This window comes from Opisthocomus hoazin, chromosome 3, assembly GCF_030867145.1.
Source record: "Opisthocomus hoazin isolate bOpiHoa1 chromosome 3, bOpiHoa1.hap1, whole genome shotgun sequence".
Taxonomy (NCBI): domain Eukaryota; kingdom Metazoa; phylum Chordata; class Aves; order Opisthocomiformes; family Opisthocomidae; genus Opisthocomus; species Opisthocomus hoazin.
In genome coordinates, this window is record NC_134416.1 from 50,353,374 (window position 1) to 50,372,789 (window position 19,416).

The window sequence follows — 19,416 nt, forward strand, 5'->3', positions numbered from 1 at the left end:
TACTTCCAGGAAAGGTGGTTACGATACACGTTTTAGCACCCTGACACAGAGAACTATTGTACCAAATGGAAAACTGAACACAAAAATGTATATTGAAAAAGTAACAGTAACATAATACTCCTTAAAAAAAGAGAATCAACTGTTCTGAAATCTCAGTTCACCTGAGCATATAGGAACAGACTTCAACATGATGGCAAATCAGAGGCAAATTACAAAAGGGGAAGCCATATAAACTTCTCTAAACTGTTGTAATTCATCTATTGAGGGTTCCAGACATGATAAAATGATGGAATTGTGGTTTTATTTCCTCATAATTGGTCCTGGAACCAAACTAAAGAAGAAAGAATGGTTGGTCCTGAGCCAGAATGTGAAATAAATACCAAAGTCTGGGATGGCCACATTGTATTACTATAGAAAATGTCAGGCACACAGAATGGTCAAATGAATGGAGTTTGAGTCCTCATATATGGGAGGGGAAAAAGGATGACAGAAGATTGGGGTAATTTGAGACTGTGGGATTGGTGACCCTGTTTGAGAAAGAGGGAAGATTAATCTAGCAGAAACTCTTGGGACAAGGGATTGCATGTAGACAGGAACCAGTAGAGATACTGCACCAGCAACACCGATTTAATGAACAGGATATTGGGAATGGAGGAGCAGAGGACCAGGCTACATTCTTAGCTCTGCATTTAGCTTTGAAAAATACTAGTTTGCTTCTGCTGCCACTTTCTTTTTGCATATGCTCAATTAAAATTCTTAATAGTAAGAACAGTATCCTCCAAAGTATTCTGTGTCATACTCAAAAGATTCCTAGTATTTACACTGTGCCATTTATCACCTGAAATATTTCCAATAACATTAACAAAGCAATCTGCATTTGTGACATAAGCATGATTTTTAGTCTGCCTGTAACAACTGGAACACCTGTACTACATGCATCATGCAAAAATCCCCAAACCCAAACAAACAGGTAATTTTATAAAAAATGCTGACATGCAGACTGACTTCACTGGACTGTTTTTTGAAGTCCCTAGACAGAGACTCCATTGTCCTGTGAAAGGAAGAAGAGCAGTATTCAAACAACAACAACAACAAAAATATCCCAGATAATTTCTAAAAACTGAAATATGGAGCAAAAATCAAGATAATGGTGTTCAGGAAAAAAAATGCATTCAAGGTAGTTAAATGTCTGATATTGAAATATATCTTTTATAGGTATACACAGTGGAAGAAGCACCATCACAAATAAATAAAAATTCTGTTGTCTTTGCAATTAGCTGACTGAAAACATCTGAGAGTTTATTATCTGCTCTTAGGCTCGAGCTAATGCAACAGTTGTTTTATGGCTACATCACTACCAAAAACTGAAATAATTATGAGAGTGGTGACATGGCTGTGATAATGCAGATTACAGTTCCAACGTTACAATGCAATAATGTAGGCAACACATTAGTTTTTACCAGGTTAGACTGCACTGTGCCATAACAATGCTGGGAATGCCTGGCAAGAAGGAGCAAGCCTGAGATTCTCAGCTGGTGAATTGCTGCTATCACAACTGCCTACCAAATCAGGCGGTTTGTTGTTACGCTGGGAAGAACAGCATTTCAAAGAGGCGTCTGAAGTGATTTTATGCAGAAAGACAGGTTGTACGGAAAGTTTGTTTCTTGCGCTGCTCTACATTCAAAAGCCACATACGTAGAGGCAATAAAAATCAACCTTATAATGCCAGGCGAAAGAACGCAAACAGCTTTCCCTCTCTCTTCCCATCAAGGCTTCCTTTCAGTCCATTGCAGGGAATAACTACCTTCAAGACAAAACAATGCACTGCTTCAGCTGAAGAGGCTCCCAAATAAATTCCATCAGAAACCACAGAAGCCTCTTAACTGTCTGTGCTCTTCCGCTAACAATCAGAGCCTTCAGACAAAAACTGTGGTTCTTTCAGGGAAATTTTTAAGAGCTTTTGGTTATTGGAGGGCATTTGACTTTTTTTTTTCTTAAGTTGAAGGTAAAAACTATGTTTTGTTAACAATTATGAATCACAATGACATCATGGAATTACTTTACAGAGAAAGGAAGTGAAAATTTCTGTCTACATACACACACAATAAAACAAGGAACTTGAAAACGATAAACAACAGAAGACAGTTGCCAGCTCATTTAACCTATTTACAGAAACAGCAGCATTCTGAATGGGTTTTATTTTTAAGTCAATATCTCCAAGGATGAAGTATGCAAGGGCTTAAAGAGACACTGTCAAAAAGATAAAAGGATTCAGAAGTGACGGTACTATTTTCAGGAGTACCATCTCACTTCAGAGCTAAAGACAGACCCTGCTCAGATCATGTGTTTTATTCCACTGATGACTCTGCTCAGCAGTTCAAAGTGGGTTTAATTCTAGCTAACCCACTAGTTCAGTATTTCTGCACAAAGAGTGTAAATCTAGTAAGGGTGTCTTGAGATTTATTAGGGTCACAATTCGCTGCTTTCCTAGGCTCAGAAGACTTAATATGTTATAATACCATTATCAACACTGTGGAGCGCAGAAGAAGCAGCACTATTGCCAGTGGCAAGCATCTCTTAGTCATCTGAAAGACTACTGTGGCAAAAATAAATCAATAGATAGCTTAATCTTGCATAGCAAAAGACAAAACATGCAGAGAAAACAAGGAGGAGGAGTTAGGACTGATGCCATGATTCTCACAGTTGAAATGAAGATCAACAAAAAAACATCAAGAGAAAGAAGTTTAAGACTCCTACTGGAAAATGAAAACAAAGAATGAGACAAAGGGATTTTTTTTTTTAACATCTTCTGTGAATTATCTGAACAGAATAATCAAAACTACTTGACAATATAGAGGTCAGTTACTCTAGCTGAATAGCAAACATACTATGAAATTATCCCATTCCAGAGTTCACAGTCCTGAGTCTAATGGAGGAGGAAAGTAATAGCTAGCATAGCTGTAGGCTGAAGTTGCACTCCAAAAAATTAAACATTGCTTGGCCCATTTTGAAAGTTTATTGGCTTTTAACTTGTACTGAGAATCTTTGGCTTTAATCTTATCCAGACAAGTCAATTTCCCAGCATCACCACGCAAAGGAGAAAGTGAACTACAGAAAGCCAAGATATAATCTAGCGTTATTAGCATCAAACATTTATCAGAATTTGGCTGGATATTCTCCCCTAAGACTCAGACAATATGTATGGCCCAAGTACTGCCAACTGATCTAAAAAGATTCATAGAAAAATATGGATCAGGGGATATGCTAGTTCATTCCCCTAGTTCAAGGCAGGATCAACCAAATCTACGTAATTCTTGACAGACACATATCTAAATTGTTTTTAGAGAGAGATCTAGAGATCTCATATCTTCTCCACAGTTTAAGAAAGAAATCAATTACACTTGTTTGGAAAAAAAAAAAAAGCAACTCTTTGTACTACCAGAACTTTTTCTTGCTAAAATTTAAAGGACTTATTTCTTGTCCTGTGCATATCACACATGCAGGGTAACTTATTCCTTTAGCTTTTTCCTATCTTTTATGTATCCAAAGACCTACTATGTCTAAACTCAATTTTCTCTTCCTTAATCCAAACACCTAATTTGTACCAACTTCTGTCTCATTTTTATCTCCCTGATAATTTTAAGCAGTCTTCAATTGGTCCTACCCTTCATGAAGATGCAGAGCCTCAGACAGAAGGGAATACATAGGTTATTTCTGGTTATTACAGCCATTTTCTAGCTAATGACAAAACCAAGGATGATACTAGAGTCAGAGTTTAATATAGCAAGAAACCAGGAGAATGAGAGAGCTTTCTTCTCTAAGAAGCTGCAAAAATTTTTAAAACACATGACCTATTTAAATATCCCCATTATGACCATGCAGGCACCTTTTGGGAAAAGACAGACAGAGGGACAGAGAAGCATCTGGCAAGTCCCTGGGACTGTGTTAGGAACAAAAATCCTTGAACAGAACATGTAAAAAGCAGTTAGTAAGGAAAGCAGTACTAGGTTTGACTCGAACCAGTGGGTAAGAAGCTGCTGAAAACACTGAGCATTCATGAAGTGATCAGGCATGAATGTGAAATAAATACTTCTCCTCCCCCCACCCCCCACCCCCAGAAGAAAACCATGTGTTTTCTATACCCCAAAAAAGTTTGCCTTAACAGTTTTTACTCCTTCTAGGTAGCAGAAGAACTACCTGCCTGCTGACCATTTTACAACCAACCATCATAACAGGAAAAATATTTAAAAAACAAAATTGAGCTGTACATCCCCCAAGATACAGGAAACCGGGTAGGTGTATAACCTCTCACAGGACATGTCAGTAAGTTTATATTTTAATTCCTAACATATATCTGCTTTGTAACGTTGGAATTTTCCTCCTATGGTATTTAATTATTTGAGTAATAAAAAAAAAAAGCGCAACTTCTTTTCTGTGTTTGCAGTAAAGACATCAAGAGGCTGAATAGTCTGACAGTATCTTTTTAAAGATTACACATAATGACAGTGAGCTTGCTGAAAATCGTATGTTATTCATTCAGATTTACTACCACAGCAAAAAGCTTTAGATTAATTAATGCTGCAATATATTTGAAAAATGACTAAGCCAATTAATCTCGTTCATCTATAAACGGAACTGCAGAGAGGAGAATTTTCGAAAAACTTCATTTAGGATTGCCAAGGTTCTACTGATAATGATATCTGGTATAAAAGAATAAATAAAGTATATTAAAGAAGTAACATATTGCTGGTACAAGATCAGTGTGAAGAATGCACAAATCAATACAGAATAAAATACGCTACTGCCATTCTACTACTTATGACCAGGTGACTGACATCATAAATTTACATCCCTTGCTCATCTTCAGTGGCTGCAGCATAGAGACCAGGAAAGATCATCTTCAGAAACAGGAAAAGATACCATACTAGCAGAAAGGTACTGAAAGAAATTGCAGAGCTGGATGAAGTAAATTGGAGAGTCTAAATTCAAGGACCGTGAAAACAAAACATTACTGAGGCCCAGTTAACAAATATGTGTATGAAGTCAAATACCTTACTGGCTCCTATCAGGAGTTTGGCACTCAGATAACTTTGCAGTTTTGTGCCTAATCAACATTAAAATACAGCAGAAACACAACTTTTACATTAAATTAGAAGTTAAATGAGAATCCAAATACTTTTAAAAAAATCAATACAGAATCAACATATTTTTGTTTTTACAACTGCAAAATTTAGAACTTTTAGGCTAATCAGTTTTGGATGACCTAGCCTATAACATAGTACAATGTTTCAAGTAAGTAGTAAAGAACATTGAATTTTATCCTTCTCAGTTATCTAGATACGGCATCCTGCAATCTACTACACATTCACGCATACCTGCACATACCATACCATGAATAAAAATCAGAATTAATCTGAATTTCCTTCCTATTATCCTGCCATTCTCAGTTTCTTAGTAACTGAAGAAAGAAGATCTAGCTTTGAACCTCTTTAAAGGAGTCCTTCTCTTCCTGTTCATTCTGCAGCAATTAGAAAGGGTTCCACATTTTCTATATTTAAATCATAAAAATACTGCCTTCACTCTCCCCCACAGGTCTTGCATACAAAATTTTATTCATGCACTCTTCACGGAAACAACAATTTTTAAAATTACAAAGAAATGCTATTATCAGACACATGAGCCTCTCCCATGCAGTCATCTCATATCACAAGACCTAAGATGAAGAAAGCAATCTATTCACTGCTGTGAGAAACAGTATCTTCATAAAAACAGATTTTCAAAGTTCTCACTTTTTTTGCTGTTGTATGCAAATCCTAGCAGCATAACACACGTTTGGACAATCATTTTCAAAAGTTTTCACCCCCTTGTTTCCTTGGTATCGTTGCCAAATACACTTCAAGTAATTTCTTGACAGGAACTAAAGCATTTTATACCTGTAAAAGGTGGCAAAGTCAACTTTGTCTTGCACACCATCTCTTTTGCAATTTTACCAAAATACAGCTATTATAAGCATGGTTATGAGGCTAACAACAAAGTAGCGCATGGTTATGCAGCGTAAAAGATCATGCAGAGTGTTCTGTTTCTTAGGAACAACAGTGAATTTGGTAAAAATATGTCCCATGGTTGCTTCTGGTTCACCAGAATAAACTCAGAAGTAACAGACATAATGTGTTATTACTCCTCTACACGGGCTTTGAAGTTCTCTTGTCCTAGATTTTAGGTTTCACACAAAAATAATATAATTAAAAGCATATGTCTCCCTTTGCTTTGAGACAGCAACAAGTATTAAAACTATTTATTAGAATAGCAAAATTTTACTGTAACTTTTGGAGAAGAGGAAGCTGCATCTTGTAGGAGACCCCCATCAACCAGCCACTTTTTCCTTAACTTATTTTACTTCCTGACCAAGTTTCTATCTGCAGGTCACTGGAAGACCTATCAAGTAGTCACCTTTAAGGAACAAGAAGCTGCCCACCCATCTGAACCAGGAGTCAATGGAAGACAACTGTTGATTTCCACAGGCTCTGGATAACCCACCTATCCCCTAAGAGTTTAGTTATTATAGTTGAAATCTACATCCAAAGTACGCTGTTATTAAGCAACTCCGTATCCAACCTCTGCAGCCACAAAGACTAGCTCTCAGTGTAAACGCCTTTCCTTCCATGACCAATTCTTCATTGGTACAATCCCTGTCACCACAGGCAACATCAGTATGTCATAACAGTGATTTAAAGTGCCACACCACAAACCCAAGCGAGAGAAGGAGTGCATCTAGCTCCATCTCACACCTTCTCCATGCACATGGTGGCAGAAGCAACCCAGTTGTCAAGCTTCAGCCCTTAAGCAAAAATGAGATGTAGCACTGAGTTGTCTGACCAGATCACACTGTCTTTCTAAAGAAAGGCCATTGGACTGGATCTGGCCCATAGACTCCTGTTGGAAGGTACAAAGTTAAGACAGCTACTTATCATTTTAAAAGCCTTGAACTAACAAACAAACAAAAACCATCAGCTATATTTCCCGCTTTGGTACTGGAAATCAATTCAGCCATTAACCAGCACTTTATGTTTTGTAAAGATTATACACCACTCCTAGACAGTTTTAAAACAGATAGCAAAAACGCAGAACATATAAACACTGACCTTGTTTCTTTTAACCCTTCTTTCTGAATGACTTCCAGTATTTGTTTTGCAGTCATTGGTGAATTGGGGTACTTTTCCAATGCCTGAAAAGAGATAATAAATGTGTAAGTGACAAGACACAGCTGTTCTGTGAATCTGAAAGGTTATGCGATCATGCAGTTTTTATGCAGTCATTTGTGAAAGGCGGGGGGAACAGCAGTGTTGAGACTGGAGTCCTCTGTCTGGTGCAAGGCCAGATACGATCCAGGAAACTGCAGCAAGAATAAGATTTACTTGCTGCTTTTGCACATCATCTGCTACATCTGCCTGGGAAAAATTCTTACCAGGTTCCAAATAAAAGAGTTGAAATATGCAACTAATTTTATGACACAGCAACAGAGGAGTTCCTTTCAGGCAGGAGGGGAAAAAAAAAAACAAAACAAAACGAAAGAGACAGCTAGTCTTTTTTGATTTTTATTACTTTAGAACTATCTGAGGTCATTTGAATATTCTAACACTTAGGTTTCGTCATGACCTCAGGAACAAAATCAGCTAAAACCTTCCATTTGTGGAGCAGGAGCTACTGTGAGAATTGACACAGATAGGTTTCAGTTTTAAAATGTTTTTTGTTTCTAAAAACAATAAAAAATTAATTAGAGCAGTAACAGCACACAAGATGCTACATGACAGAGCACAGTATATTTTTCCAGTTCAGCTCAGTTTTCTACTCCTTTGTCTTTTCAAATTGAGCCCAAGGTAACTCCCTCCTCTTTCCTGATCCAACCATCTCGTAGACATTTTTCTGGTTTTCCACTTCCTTTTTGTCCCCATCAGTTTTAAGGTGTTGAAGAAACAGCCACTCTTTTGCTCACGTAAAGTGCCAGACTGACAGCCCTGGAAAACGAAACTTTTCAATCAGCAGTAAAAGGTGCCGCACAGGCCACGGCAATCAAGCTTCCCAGAGCATCTTGCCAACATGTCGCAGCCAGAACTTGCATTTCTACCCTGGGTAAATAAGAAATCAGTTTGGTCTCCAAATTCATCCAAATCTGACCTTCTTTCTAGTAGTTCCTAAATGATGGCAATTGTGAAAATAGCTACTACTATGTGGATACCTGCCCATTAGGAACTAAAGACACCACTACATCGTATCATGCAAGTCATCAAACTGTGAAGGGTGCCAGCCAGGGCTGTAATTCAAGCCGCTCACCTAAAGTCAAAGCCTTCCTACTCACTACAACTTCACCAGCTCAGCTCTCTCCTGCCACTTTACAGCTCTGATTTACTGCCTGTTCTCCCCTTTCACAGCCAAAACACAGTTTACCAAAGACTTCGGTTCTTTCTTACAGATGAGTTTGGTATCCTTTATCTTTCAGTTGCACAAAGGAAAATGCAGAAGTGAGGGCTGCACTAGAAAGGTCTGGGAGCTGAACTGAGCTTATCTCACATACATCAACAGGCAAGATTCAAAAGGGACCTGTCAGGAAAGGAAAACCGAAAGGCGATTTGAAAAGAGAAAGAAGAGAGGGTAGGAAAGAGTACAGCAATGAGTAAGGATGGAAGGAACTGCACAGGGCTGGGAAAAGGGCCGTTCTACAGGAAGGGAAGAGAAATGATATGATGTATTAGTGACAGAACCACAATGACACACTGTAAAAATGACAATGTGTATAAAGATTAAGACTAGGATGAGAATAGATTAATGGCACGAAGAAGACAAAAACGGAAATTTTAACCTTCAGAAAGAAGACAAAAAAGACAATGCAAAATGAGAATACACCAAAATAAAGGTAAAATAAGAGAACTGAACTGGGAACATTCCAGAGGGCAAACTGGAAAGGACAGAAGAGGAAACTACACTGTACTGGACACGGCTATGAAGGAAACTGTGTGCACTTGAAAGTGGGGTTACTCACTGTGGAGGATTCCCTGTTTCTCTTCCTGAGTACAGGCCCCTCAGCACACCTGGGCAGCTCCTCCCTGCAATTGAGAAAATTTGGGTAGCCCTGTCCCCTTCTCTACGACATCACATCCTACTCTATAAAGCCAGTAAAAGTGCCAAGTATTACCATGTGAGTTTGACAGTAATGAGAAGGAAGCAACAAAGCTACGCAAACATCAGAAGTCACCCTGTTCTGGACAATGGGAGATGGGAGAGCCGTGCTGAGGAAGCTGCACTGGACTGGCTGTGGAAACAATGGCCAGACATACGGATACGCAAGATCGTCTTCACCAAACAACAATGAAACCAACAAGCAGGATGCATAGCTCCACTACAGAAAGTTTAATCAAACCCACAAGGCAGATTTCAAATACCACAGTATGAAGTGAACACATTCAGGGTATAATGACAAACTGAAATGCAGAGCATGTTATACAGGCTAAAGTGGTGAGGCAAACAATTGCCCATTGTGTGGACTTGCTTTACGCCGGACATGTAGCGTGGGCTGCAGCTCATGTATCCCAGGAATTAAATCTGTTCATCTAACCCTTTAAACCCTTTAAAACCTGTTATTTAAAGAACTGTTCATACCCTAACTGAAAAGCATTAATTCTCCAATTCAAACACTAGTTCAGCTGAAATACCTGTTATCGTGTACCTGATTACATTTTCTTTATCAGAACAAAGATTAACTTAGCAGAGAACCTCAGCAAGGATGGGGGGGGGGGGTTCTGCCCCTCCCACCATGCTGTCTTCTCCCCCACCCCCCCAGTTTTAACCTAACTATTTATCACAGTAAGAAAATAATTAATTGTAAAAATATTTTAATGATAATCTCATTTTCTTCCCCCAGTTATGGAAAACAGTATCAGACTCTTAAAGAAGAGTCTGTGAGCTAATAAATACACTGAACTGATGACTACACTAGTGTCTCCTGCTTCTGTATCTCACCATTAACGCTGCTAAATCTTGCATTTACAAGACTCTAAAAAATGATGTTAGAAATTCAAACTGAATTACTAACTGTGTCTTAAAGCAAATAAAATACTGAAATGCAGTAACACAGTTAAGTCACAAACCTCTTGGTCAGAAAAAGTAACGCACATCAGGGGAGGAAGCTTTTAACTGTTTTAAGTATCTTTCGCCTTCCTCCCACCCCATCCACCAACACTCGTATGGTATATGGGCAATGACTAATAATGCTGAAATCAAAACACGCCAAAGTACTGTCATGAAGAGTACGATTGTTTTGATGTATTTTGTTAAGAAGGACAATGGCAGAAGAATGGTTTGCACTGACTGCAACCTCTATCAGAGAGGATCAAATATGCTCTATTTATTCCTGTCATTCAACCACAGCCTTAAAAAGGGACAGCCGCTAAATAACTGGGACAAATAATTTGATACCCATCACGACAGTCTGGAAAAGAACAGAATTAGTCACTGCACTGAACACATTCCTGGTGTTCATGCAAACCCTGGTTAACGGCTCAAAGACGACTCAGATCCTACCAAGCACAGTGGAAACCAAACCTCCCAGCAAATGGTAGCAGCCTGACAAATTGTTATGTTTGTATCACCTACACATGTCAATCCACTGCTTCAGAGATATTAAATAATTACACAGATGCCACAAACACATACAATCCCAGTTTCATTGGAAAAGTCATGACAGTTATATAGGACAAGAAGAAATCCAAATTCCTTTTCTCACTATGGCATCTATCATCTTCTGTGCACTGACAACTGCTCGAAAAAATCAGCTGCCACACCAGGGAAAAAACCACTTTCCAGTGAACTGTTAATAAGAAAACTAGAGCAAAGTCAAGACTCTCAGCTTTGCATAAGAGAGAAATCCTGAATGCTCAGCTCACCTACAGAATCAGAAGAGAACCTCTGTATAACTGATGGGATGATTAGTTCAATTTGTATACACAGCTGCTTGTGACTACCTGCATCAGATCTGCTCGGTCGTTTGTATTTCAGCCACTAGAGGGAACACAAGCAGAGGGACAGCACGAAGAAGGGCGAACTAGACAGACAGCCTCCTTGCCACCCATAAACATTCCTGCAGAAAGCGGGAAGCTCTGCCAGAGAAGCAGCCACTACTCCTGCAGCTATCAGTTATTACGCCGACAGAAAATGATTCTTCTAAACACGAACCAAGCATGGTCTGCCACTGTGCTGTGGTCCAAAAGCAGCAGGCAGATGAGTCTAGTGGGCTTTTTGATGCTGACTGTGTGGCAACAGTGCAGTTAGCTGGAACCAGCCAGATCCTCTTCCATCTCTGGAAGCTGTCTGCAGGGATCTGAATGTCAGGTAGCTGACAAAAATCAGGACCATTTTATCACGTCTGCTTGGTCAAACTACAGGCTGAGGCACTCCTCACAAACTGAAGGAATTCTGTTTAGAACATTATTTAAATTGGGAGGAGCAAGACGAACAGTACAGTTATTGCCAGTGCTCCCATTCAACAGCTAAAATAAAAATCAGGCGGAATTGCACAATAGACAATCTTTACTGCCCAAAGACAGCAGGGTGAATAGAAGAACAGAAAAATAACTTCTCCTAAGCAGAAAATATATGGTATTTTCTAGCCACCCATTACTAAATTAATGAATTGAAAGATGGAGTCCCAAACAGGGTACAAGAACAGCGTCCTGGAAAAAATCCAGCATTGTCTTTTCCAGCTGCTTGTGTGAGGTTAACAGGAGGACTGACTTCTATTGTGGGAAGTGCCCCACTCAAATCTTTTGTATTCATTTTTGATTAACGGCTTTAGTCACTGGGGAATTATCAGCAGGCTGGTAAAAGTTCAAAGCCCTTTGTGTGAAGAAAGATGGGTAAATGGCTAGGAGAGGAGGGTAGGGTAGGGTACAGAGTGGGGGAAGAGAAGAAGTGCAGAGAGATGGATGAAAAGGAGAAAAAGGCAAGAAGATCGAGAGGAGAGAGGGTACATGATACACATAAAAAAGGAAAGAGGGGTGAAAATAAGTAAAAAGGGAAGATGCATTACAACCTATTTTAACATAAGTTCTCAAATAGATATTCATGGAGCTCTTGCTGATGGTGATTAAGAGAAAGGCAAAGAGTAGTTTCCAAGTACTAAAATATTAAAAGAAGCTGAAAGGGAGTAGTAATCCTCCTGGTAGGACTTTTGTCTTTGAGCAGTTGTAGTTACAATACGAAAATTTTAAAATCTGAGTAGAAGGTGCATTTCATAAGGCATATCTTTCATGGTATGCTCCATACTATGAATTTGTCTCTGTAATCACTACAGACAAGAAAGAACAGTAAAATCAGGCAAGGAAAGGAATAAAGATGCAACATCAACAAGAAAGCAACACATAAAAATACGTAAACCTGCTGAAATACATTAAATCAAAGTTTTAACATCAGTTCTATGCCTGCTTGCTAGTCCACACATTTTTAGGTTTAGAGGTAATGTAACTGACCTGTAGAGCCCAAATGGTCTAAAGTACATCCATAAAACATTTTTCCCCTGCCCTCTTTCAGTCAAAAGCACTTTACAGTTTCTCGAGCATGAACTACAGGGAACAACTGGAAGAGTGTTTCCCGCATGAGAACTTGTACTATAGAATTTGTTTGCATGTCAGTCTGAAACTGCCTAGCTTTGCTAACCTGCCAGATATGCAAGGCATTATCATCTCCTAAAATACAGAATGATTTGTTTGTTCATCCCATTGCTTTGACTGGCTGGTTTGAGACTTGTTCCGAGATGCCTGGACCTTTTATTGCTTTTTAAAATTTATTTTATAATGTCATATTTCAAACTGATAGAAAGGCAGCAACAGTGCTTTGAAATTCCAGATAAACTGTATACTTGACATTCTGAATTCACAAGAAATTGGATTACAATTCAGTTAAAATTAAACATGCAATTGTGTTATTCCTTTAAGAGGCACAAGCTCTAGCAGCAACAACATCTTGCCATTGCTAGTGGCCTGATACACCACACCAGAAAACGTAAAGTTTTCAACCCTAAACAACTGACTTATAATAACCTATTGATCTGGTCTGACATACTGAAACAAAATGAAACCTTTGTACTTCTCTCTTTACTAATGCAATTAGCCTGTCCCAGCAACCAGGAACTTTCACTTAAAGGCTCTGTCAGCACAGATCCATAAACACCTCGGTGACCGTAACAGGATGAACCCAGTGAGCACATAGAATCCTATCAGATTTCTGCAAGATCAGGATCAAAGACACATACCCCAGTGAGCAGGATGTCAAAATTGCTACCCCGGTATGGGTTCCATTATTAGCAGCAGGATTCCTAGCAATGACTTCAGTTCAAGCGATGGAGCATCCAGATTCTCAGAGTGACTGCTCAATTCTGAGAGTGCAGTCCAGCCTCCAGACTTCTGCTTAGCCATGCAAGGCATACCTCTTCTCACTTTCTATCACAATACCTCATTGCCTCTCACTCTGCCCAGCCTTCCTCTACTCTCAAAGTGATACTCTCACCTTCTGAGGTGTTGCAATAACCCTAACTTCTGTATCTCCCACCTTTCCACATCCCTACTGAAATACCTTTCTTCCCTTGTCCTTATCACAGTACACTCCCACAGAACATCCCTATGTTGTCTACCTCCCGAAACATGAGCACATCCATACGGGTGCAGTTCATTGCCATGGGTTCCCCAAAACCCACACAGGTACACACAAGTGCTGCCTAGGTAGTCCAGACTGAATAGCTAGCTAGCAGCACGCTGTAGCTCTTAGCTGCTGGCAGGACAAATCCTATTGTGAACCTCCCATGGCTTGTAGACCATATTCTCTGCATATTTAGTTTAGAGTAGAATTTTCCATTTCTGTATCAGTGCACCCAGCTGAAAACATGGGTCAAAGCTGTTTACAACTACGAGCCATTATTCCAGGGAAGGACCCATGAGCAAAACACAGCTCTGCCACCCAAAATCATTACTGAAATCTGCACTCATCTGGTGATAACACAGGCCACAATCCTGAAATGCCTCTAATTCCAGCAGTGATAAAAATTCCCCTTTGCCACCTACCCCTCTACAAAATGAAGAGGCCATGCTTAGGTGACTGGAACTAATGGAGCGGAATGGATATGAGTGCCCTGTCAGCTGCCTTGATAAACAGAGGAAAGGACTACCACCAGTGTGAATACATTCATCACTACTAAGGCAAGAAGAAGAAGAAAATAAAAAAGCAACAAATCCCAATATACTTCCATATACGCTGCTTTCTCTATTGAAAGCTGATATAACTTTTTTGTTCTGAGACACTGAAAGGTTTGCTGTAGAACTTATGTTTCAGCATAGTAAAATTAAAAAAAAAAAAAGAGTAAAACGTCCCAGAAAAATAAACAGACAATGAGTGTGTTCGCTTTAAAAGCCTTCATCGCTTAATTTCCTCAGGCAAATGTAATGTGTAAGGGTTACTTTTAATGTGAGAAATAAAATTCCTACTGGCTACTCTCTGAATGTACCAAATTTAACAGGAGGTGACAGTTATGCCGGTTTTCTTGCCATTGCTTTACTACCCGAGCTTATCTTGTTAGACAGTGTCCTAAAGATACAGACCTAAGATTTCCAGAAGGCAAAAAAGAAAACAACAAAAACAAAGAACAAAGAAAACGGAGGGGGGGGGGGGGGGGGGGGGGCGGGAGAGAAGGATACCAAAATACAAACAAAATATTTTTAAGTATGCATTCTACCTAAATATTCAAACTTATTAGTTTCAGACATTTTAGGTATTTCATCCAGATAAAACACCCACTAAAATGGCAGGGCACGTTTCATGCTGCAACTGACATTGACTCCATTGATGCACCATGAATATATTTAACCAACCACAAAGCACTTCTACCTATGCTACTAAAATATAGTCAATGACAGCAAACATAAAAATAAAACTCTAAAAAATTTAAAATTATACTTCCATTTTAATTCTGTGAGATAGATGGCATGAAACTACCTCATGAAGTTTACCACACAGTTTTATGCTTAGGTGAAAAGCCAGTATAAGTCACATTGATCCTCTTAACCTTGCAAGGGAAGTCCCTAAACTTCACAGCTCAGTTGTTTGCTCTGTTCCTCATTCACAGGATGATACACAGCATCACTCCATTTGAATTAATAAGCATTCAAAGATGTACAAAATTACTAAGAATCTTTGTTAGTAATTTTATCCCAGAAAGAAAGACTAGAATGTGTCTAATGCATGGAAAAGCTGGAAAGAAATTCCAGAGAGGTGTACAGCAAGTGATAAAGCTGGAAAAATTAAAAGTCCCTTGCAATCATTGACACAACAGTCACTTTCAGTTCCTTGAGCCCACCTGTTAAAAGTACTGGAGGCAAAATGGAAAACTGAAACCTCCACAAAATGAAAAATAATGAAAGCTTTGGGTTTGTTTTTGGTTTGGTTGTTTAGTTTAGGGTTTTGTGCTGGGTTTTTTGGGGGGGGCGGGGGGGAACGCTGTTTGTTTGTTTGTTTTAAATAGGAGAGTTGTTATTTCTTGTTCGAATGAACAATACAAGAGCAGAGTCTTAGGAGTCCTTGGGTGTCATGCAGTATTTTCCCTCCAAAACTTGCACAATTATTTCACATTAGTTTTCATTAGTCTGAATCATGACATCATTGTGTACAGAATAGTTCACTGGCACAATCCAGATCTACTGTTTAAATTGCTCCGACAGCAGATATGATAAGTCATGTTTTTGAACTAAAGAAATACAGCCTTCTCATTGAATGTGTAAAGAGAGAATTCTTTTGTTAGCTGTCAGCGGGATTTTGCTCTCTCTGTTAAATATATAATGGTTACTGTCATAACAAAGATCAGCCATCGTGTTATGGCATTTATCTTCATGAGTGAAGAGAGGAAGGGCTACTGTGATTTATTCTGTCTCTCCTCATGAGACGATTAACGTCATAAGAGATTAGTCTTCAGTACTGACTTGTACACAAACCAAAATACAGGGCTGGAGTGGGATGCTAGGCAGTTTTAGTTGCCACAAGTTTGGAAGCCCACATTACTTACAGATGGCACAGCTGACAATTAGTCATCTAAGATTTTCAAAAATAGGAGAATATTTTGCAGTTCACTAACTCATATCCATTTTGTGTCATTTATTTGTTCAGTCCTTCTTCTCAGTCTTTCCACACAGCCCTTTCCCTCATCTCACCACCTAAGTCCACCCACACTTGTCCTGTTAAATACACCATTTACTGCAGAACTGAAGTCCATACTGGCGATTATAGTGATATTTGGTAGCACCTGTTTAATAGTTTGAAAAATACACTATTTAACAACGATTACTAAGAAACATTTGTCACAATACAGGCAGATTTAAAAGATCATATAATGGCTCTGTATCTGTGTTTATATTAGTATATAAAAACATAAACAAACCTTGGGATAGAAGGAGCAGCTTTCCTCAGGTCTTGAGAAAAGTTACATGCTCAGTTCTTCCCAGGGACCTTGTAAAATAATCTGACCATCCTAAATTTAAATTAATAATCTTTCAAAAGCCTATCACTTCAGAGAAATGCATACAGAATAATATTTTGTTTACATGCTCCCCACTCCTTCTTATGAAAGAAAATACTTCAGATAATACTGTGGTGAAAAAAAAAGTGATAAGCGAAAGTTCTGTTAAAGAGGGAAGAATTATTTTTCTCCCAAAATGGAACATGAATTGTCTGTATTTTCTTAAATTCTCCTTTTCTGGATACTGCTAAATCATGCCAAGCTATGTAAACTTTAATCCTCGATATACAATTTTTTTCCGTCAAAAACAGCGATTCTTTACTATTGGTTTACATCAAATAGAACACATTATTACAAAGCTCTCACTACAAAGTGTTATCTTTATCCAGGCTTCTCAAATATTGACTTAAACATTTTTATCAGGCTGTTAATCACATCCACATATAATGTGATCAGCAACTGAGACAAGCCCTGACAGAGATACCAGCCAGGTAACAGGGCAATATTACAGCAGGGAAGAAGTATCATGAAAGCTAAGGACATTTCTTATTGACAGTAAGTGGATAGGAGAGAAAAAAAATCAATGGGTCCTCATCAGTACAACTGTCTACCAGCTGGATGCTGATTTCCCTTAGAGATTTAAACCAACAGAAGCAATCACTTGGCACAGATAAACAAATTCAATAAGACCTCCAGCCTACAAAGAAGGTGAACTGTGACTTCAAAACCGTAGTTCGTAAAGACACAAAATAATTCAACAGTCTGTAATCGGATCTCAAAGCAAAATACAGAGCATGTCTTCCCCCATGGGGGGAAAACCTGAAAACATTCAGGATAATCTGCAATTGTTGTGGAGGCTCCAAGCTCCTCACCCTGCTTGAAGGCATTATTCTGAGCTACAAGACTGGCTGACCCTTCCAAGTCAAGATGGACAAGCAGTGACCAGGTTACAGTGAGCAATGGCCCAGCCGTACAGAATCACAGAATGACAGAATCACAGAATAGTAGGGGTTGGAAGGGACCTCTGTGGGTCATCTAGTCCAACCCTCCTGCCGAAGCAGAGTCATCTACAGCAAGCTGCACAGGACCTTGTCCAGGCGGGTCTTGAATATCTCCAGAGAAGGAGACTCCACAACCTCCCTGGCCAGCCTGTTCCAGGGCTCCGTCACCCCCAGAGGGAAGAAGTTCTTCCTCATGTTCAGACGGAACTTCCTGTGCCTCAGTTTGTGCCCATTGCCCCTTGTCCTGTCACTGGGCACAACTGAAAAGAGCTTGGCCCCATCCTCCTGACACCCACCCTTCAGATATTTGTAAGCATTTATAAGGTCCCCTCGCAGCCTTCTCTTCTTCATGCTGAACAAGCCCAGTTCCCTCAACCTCTCCTCGTAGGGGAGATGCTCCAGTCCCCTCACCATCCTCGTAGCCCTCCGCTGGACTCTCTCAAGTAGCTCTTCATCTTTCTTGAACTGGGGAGCCCAGAACTGGACACAGTACTCCAGATGAGGCCTCACCAGGGCAGTGTAGAGGGGAAGGAGAACCTCCCTCCTCCTGCTAGCCACACTCTTCTTGATGCACCCCAGGATCCCATTGGCTTTCTTGGCAGCCAGGGCACACTGCTGGCTCATGGTTAACCCGTCGTCCACCAGGACGCCCAGGTCCCTCTCCGCAGAGCTGCTCTCCAGCAGGTCCACCCCAAGCCTGTACTGGTGCATGAGGTTGTTCCTCCTCAGGTGCAAGACCCTGCATTTGGCTTTGTTGAACCTCATCAGGTTCCTCTCTGCCCAGCTTTCCAGCCTATCCAGGTCACGCTGAATGGCAGCACAGCCTTCCGGTGTATCTACCACACCTCCCAGTTTGGTGTCGTCAGCAAACTTGCTGAGGGTACATTCTAACTCTTCATCCAGGTCGTTGATGAAGAAGTTAAACAAGACTGGGCCCAGTACTGATCCCTGAGGGACACCACTTGTTACCAGCCTCCAACTAGACTCAGCGCCGCTGATGACAACCCTCTAAGTTCTGCCATTCAGCCAGTTCTCTATCCACTACACCGACCACTCATCCAGCCCACACTTCCTGAGCTTCCCTAGGAGGATATCATGGGAGACTGTGTCGAAAGCCTTGCTGAAGTCAAGGTAGACAACATCCACGGTTCTCCCTTCGTCTACCCAGCCAGTCATGTCATTGTAGAAAGCTATCAGATTGGTCAGGCATGATTTCCCCTTGGTGAATCCATGCTGACTACTCCTGATAACCTGATAACACATCATGCAAGTACCATCACCAGACTCCAGAATGACAACAAAGTAATAGGTTAACAGAGAGTAATCACAGAGGATTTTATAAAGGAATATAAATACAGAGACTTCTCATAAAGCTAGGCTTCCTGTTCAAGACAAGCTTCTATTTTTAAGAGTCTTTAATATCACAGCATATTTCTTGTCCTAAGACCCCTCACTATACATTGAACAGATTCAGCAGTTACCCGTCAGGAAAGTAACTGTAACCCAAGAAAAGTAAACCAAGAGAGTAAAACATGGCTGTTATAAAGTATATTCCGTCATGGGTTTTATTCTTTTCTCCATGGGCACCAGCATACATACACATGAGGACCCGAGTTTTCCCAAAGTCACAGCTCCTCAGCAAATGCCACAGTAAAAATTGTCAGCTCCTAGGAACTGCTACTGGCAAATAAATTGTCTACAGGGTTTAGGCACATCACTTTTAATTTAATGTTTTAGAAGTTGATAGTAATACGTGTTTTAGCTGTATTAGCTATATCTTCCATTTCCCTCCAAATATATCTAGCAATAAGTGAACAGAAAAATGAAAACTTTTTTATGGAAATGTTGCACTGCCTCAACTTGGGCTTC

At 39.8% G+C, this 19,416-nt stretch overlaps 1 protein-coding gene across 1 annotated transcript in view; it reads right to left on the reverse strand.

The window, feature by feature from the left end:
- ASXL3 (ASXL transcriptional regulator 3) overlaps positions 1 to 19,416 on the reverse strand; it is a 126,866-nt gene that overhangs the window by 93,948 nt on the left and 13,502 nt on the right. Inside the window, exons 2-3 of the mRNA XM_075416231.1 lie at positions 7,143 to 7,225; positions 6,398 to 6,400 (exon numbers count right to left, since the gene is read on the reverse strand). Of these exons, the coding sequence (XP_075272346.1) occupies positions 6,398 to 6,400; positions 7,143 to 7,225 (86 nt within the window). The remainder of the gene's footprint in view (positions 1 to 6,397; positions 6,401 to 7,142; positions 7,226 to 19,416) is intronic.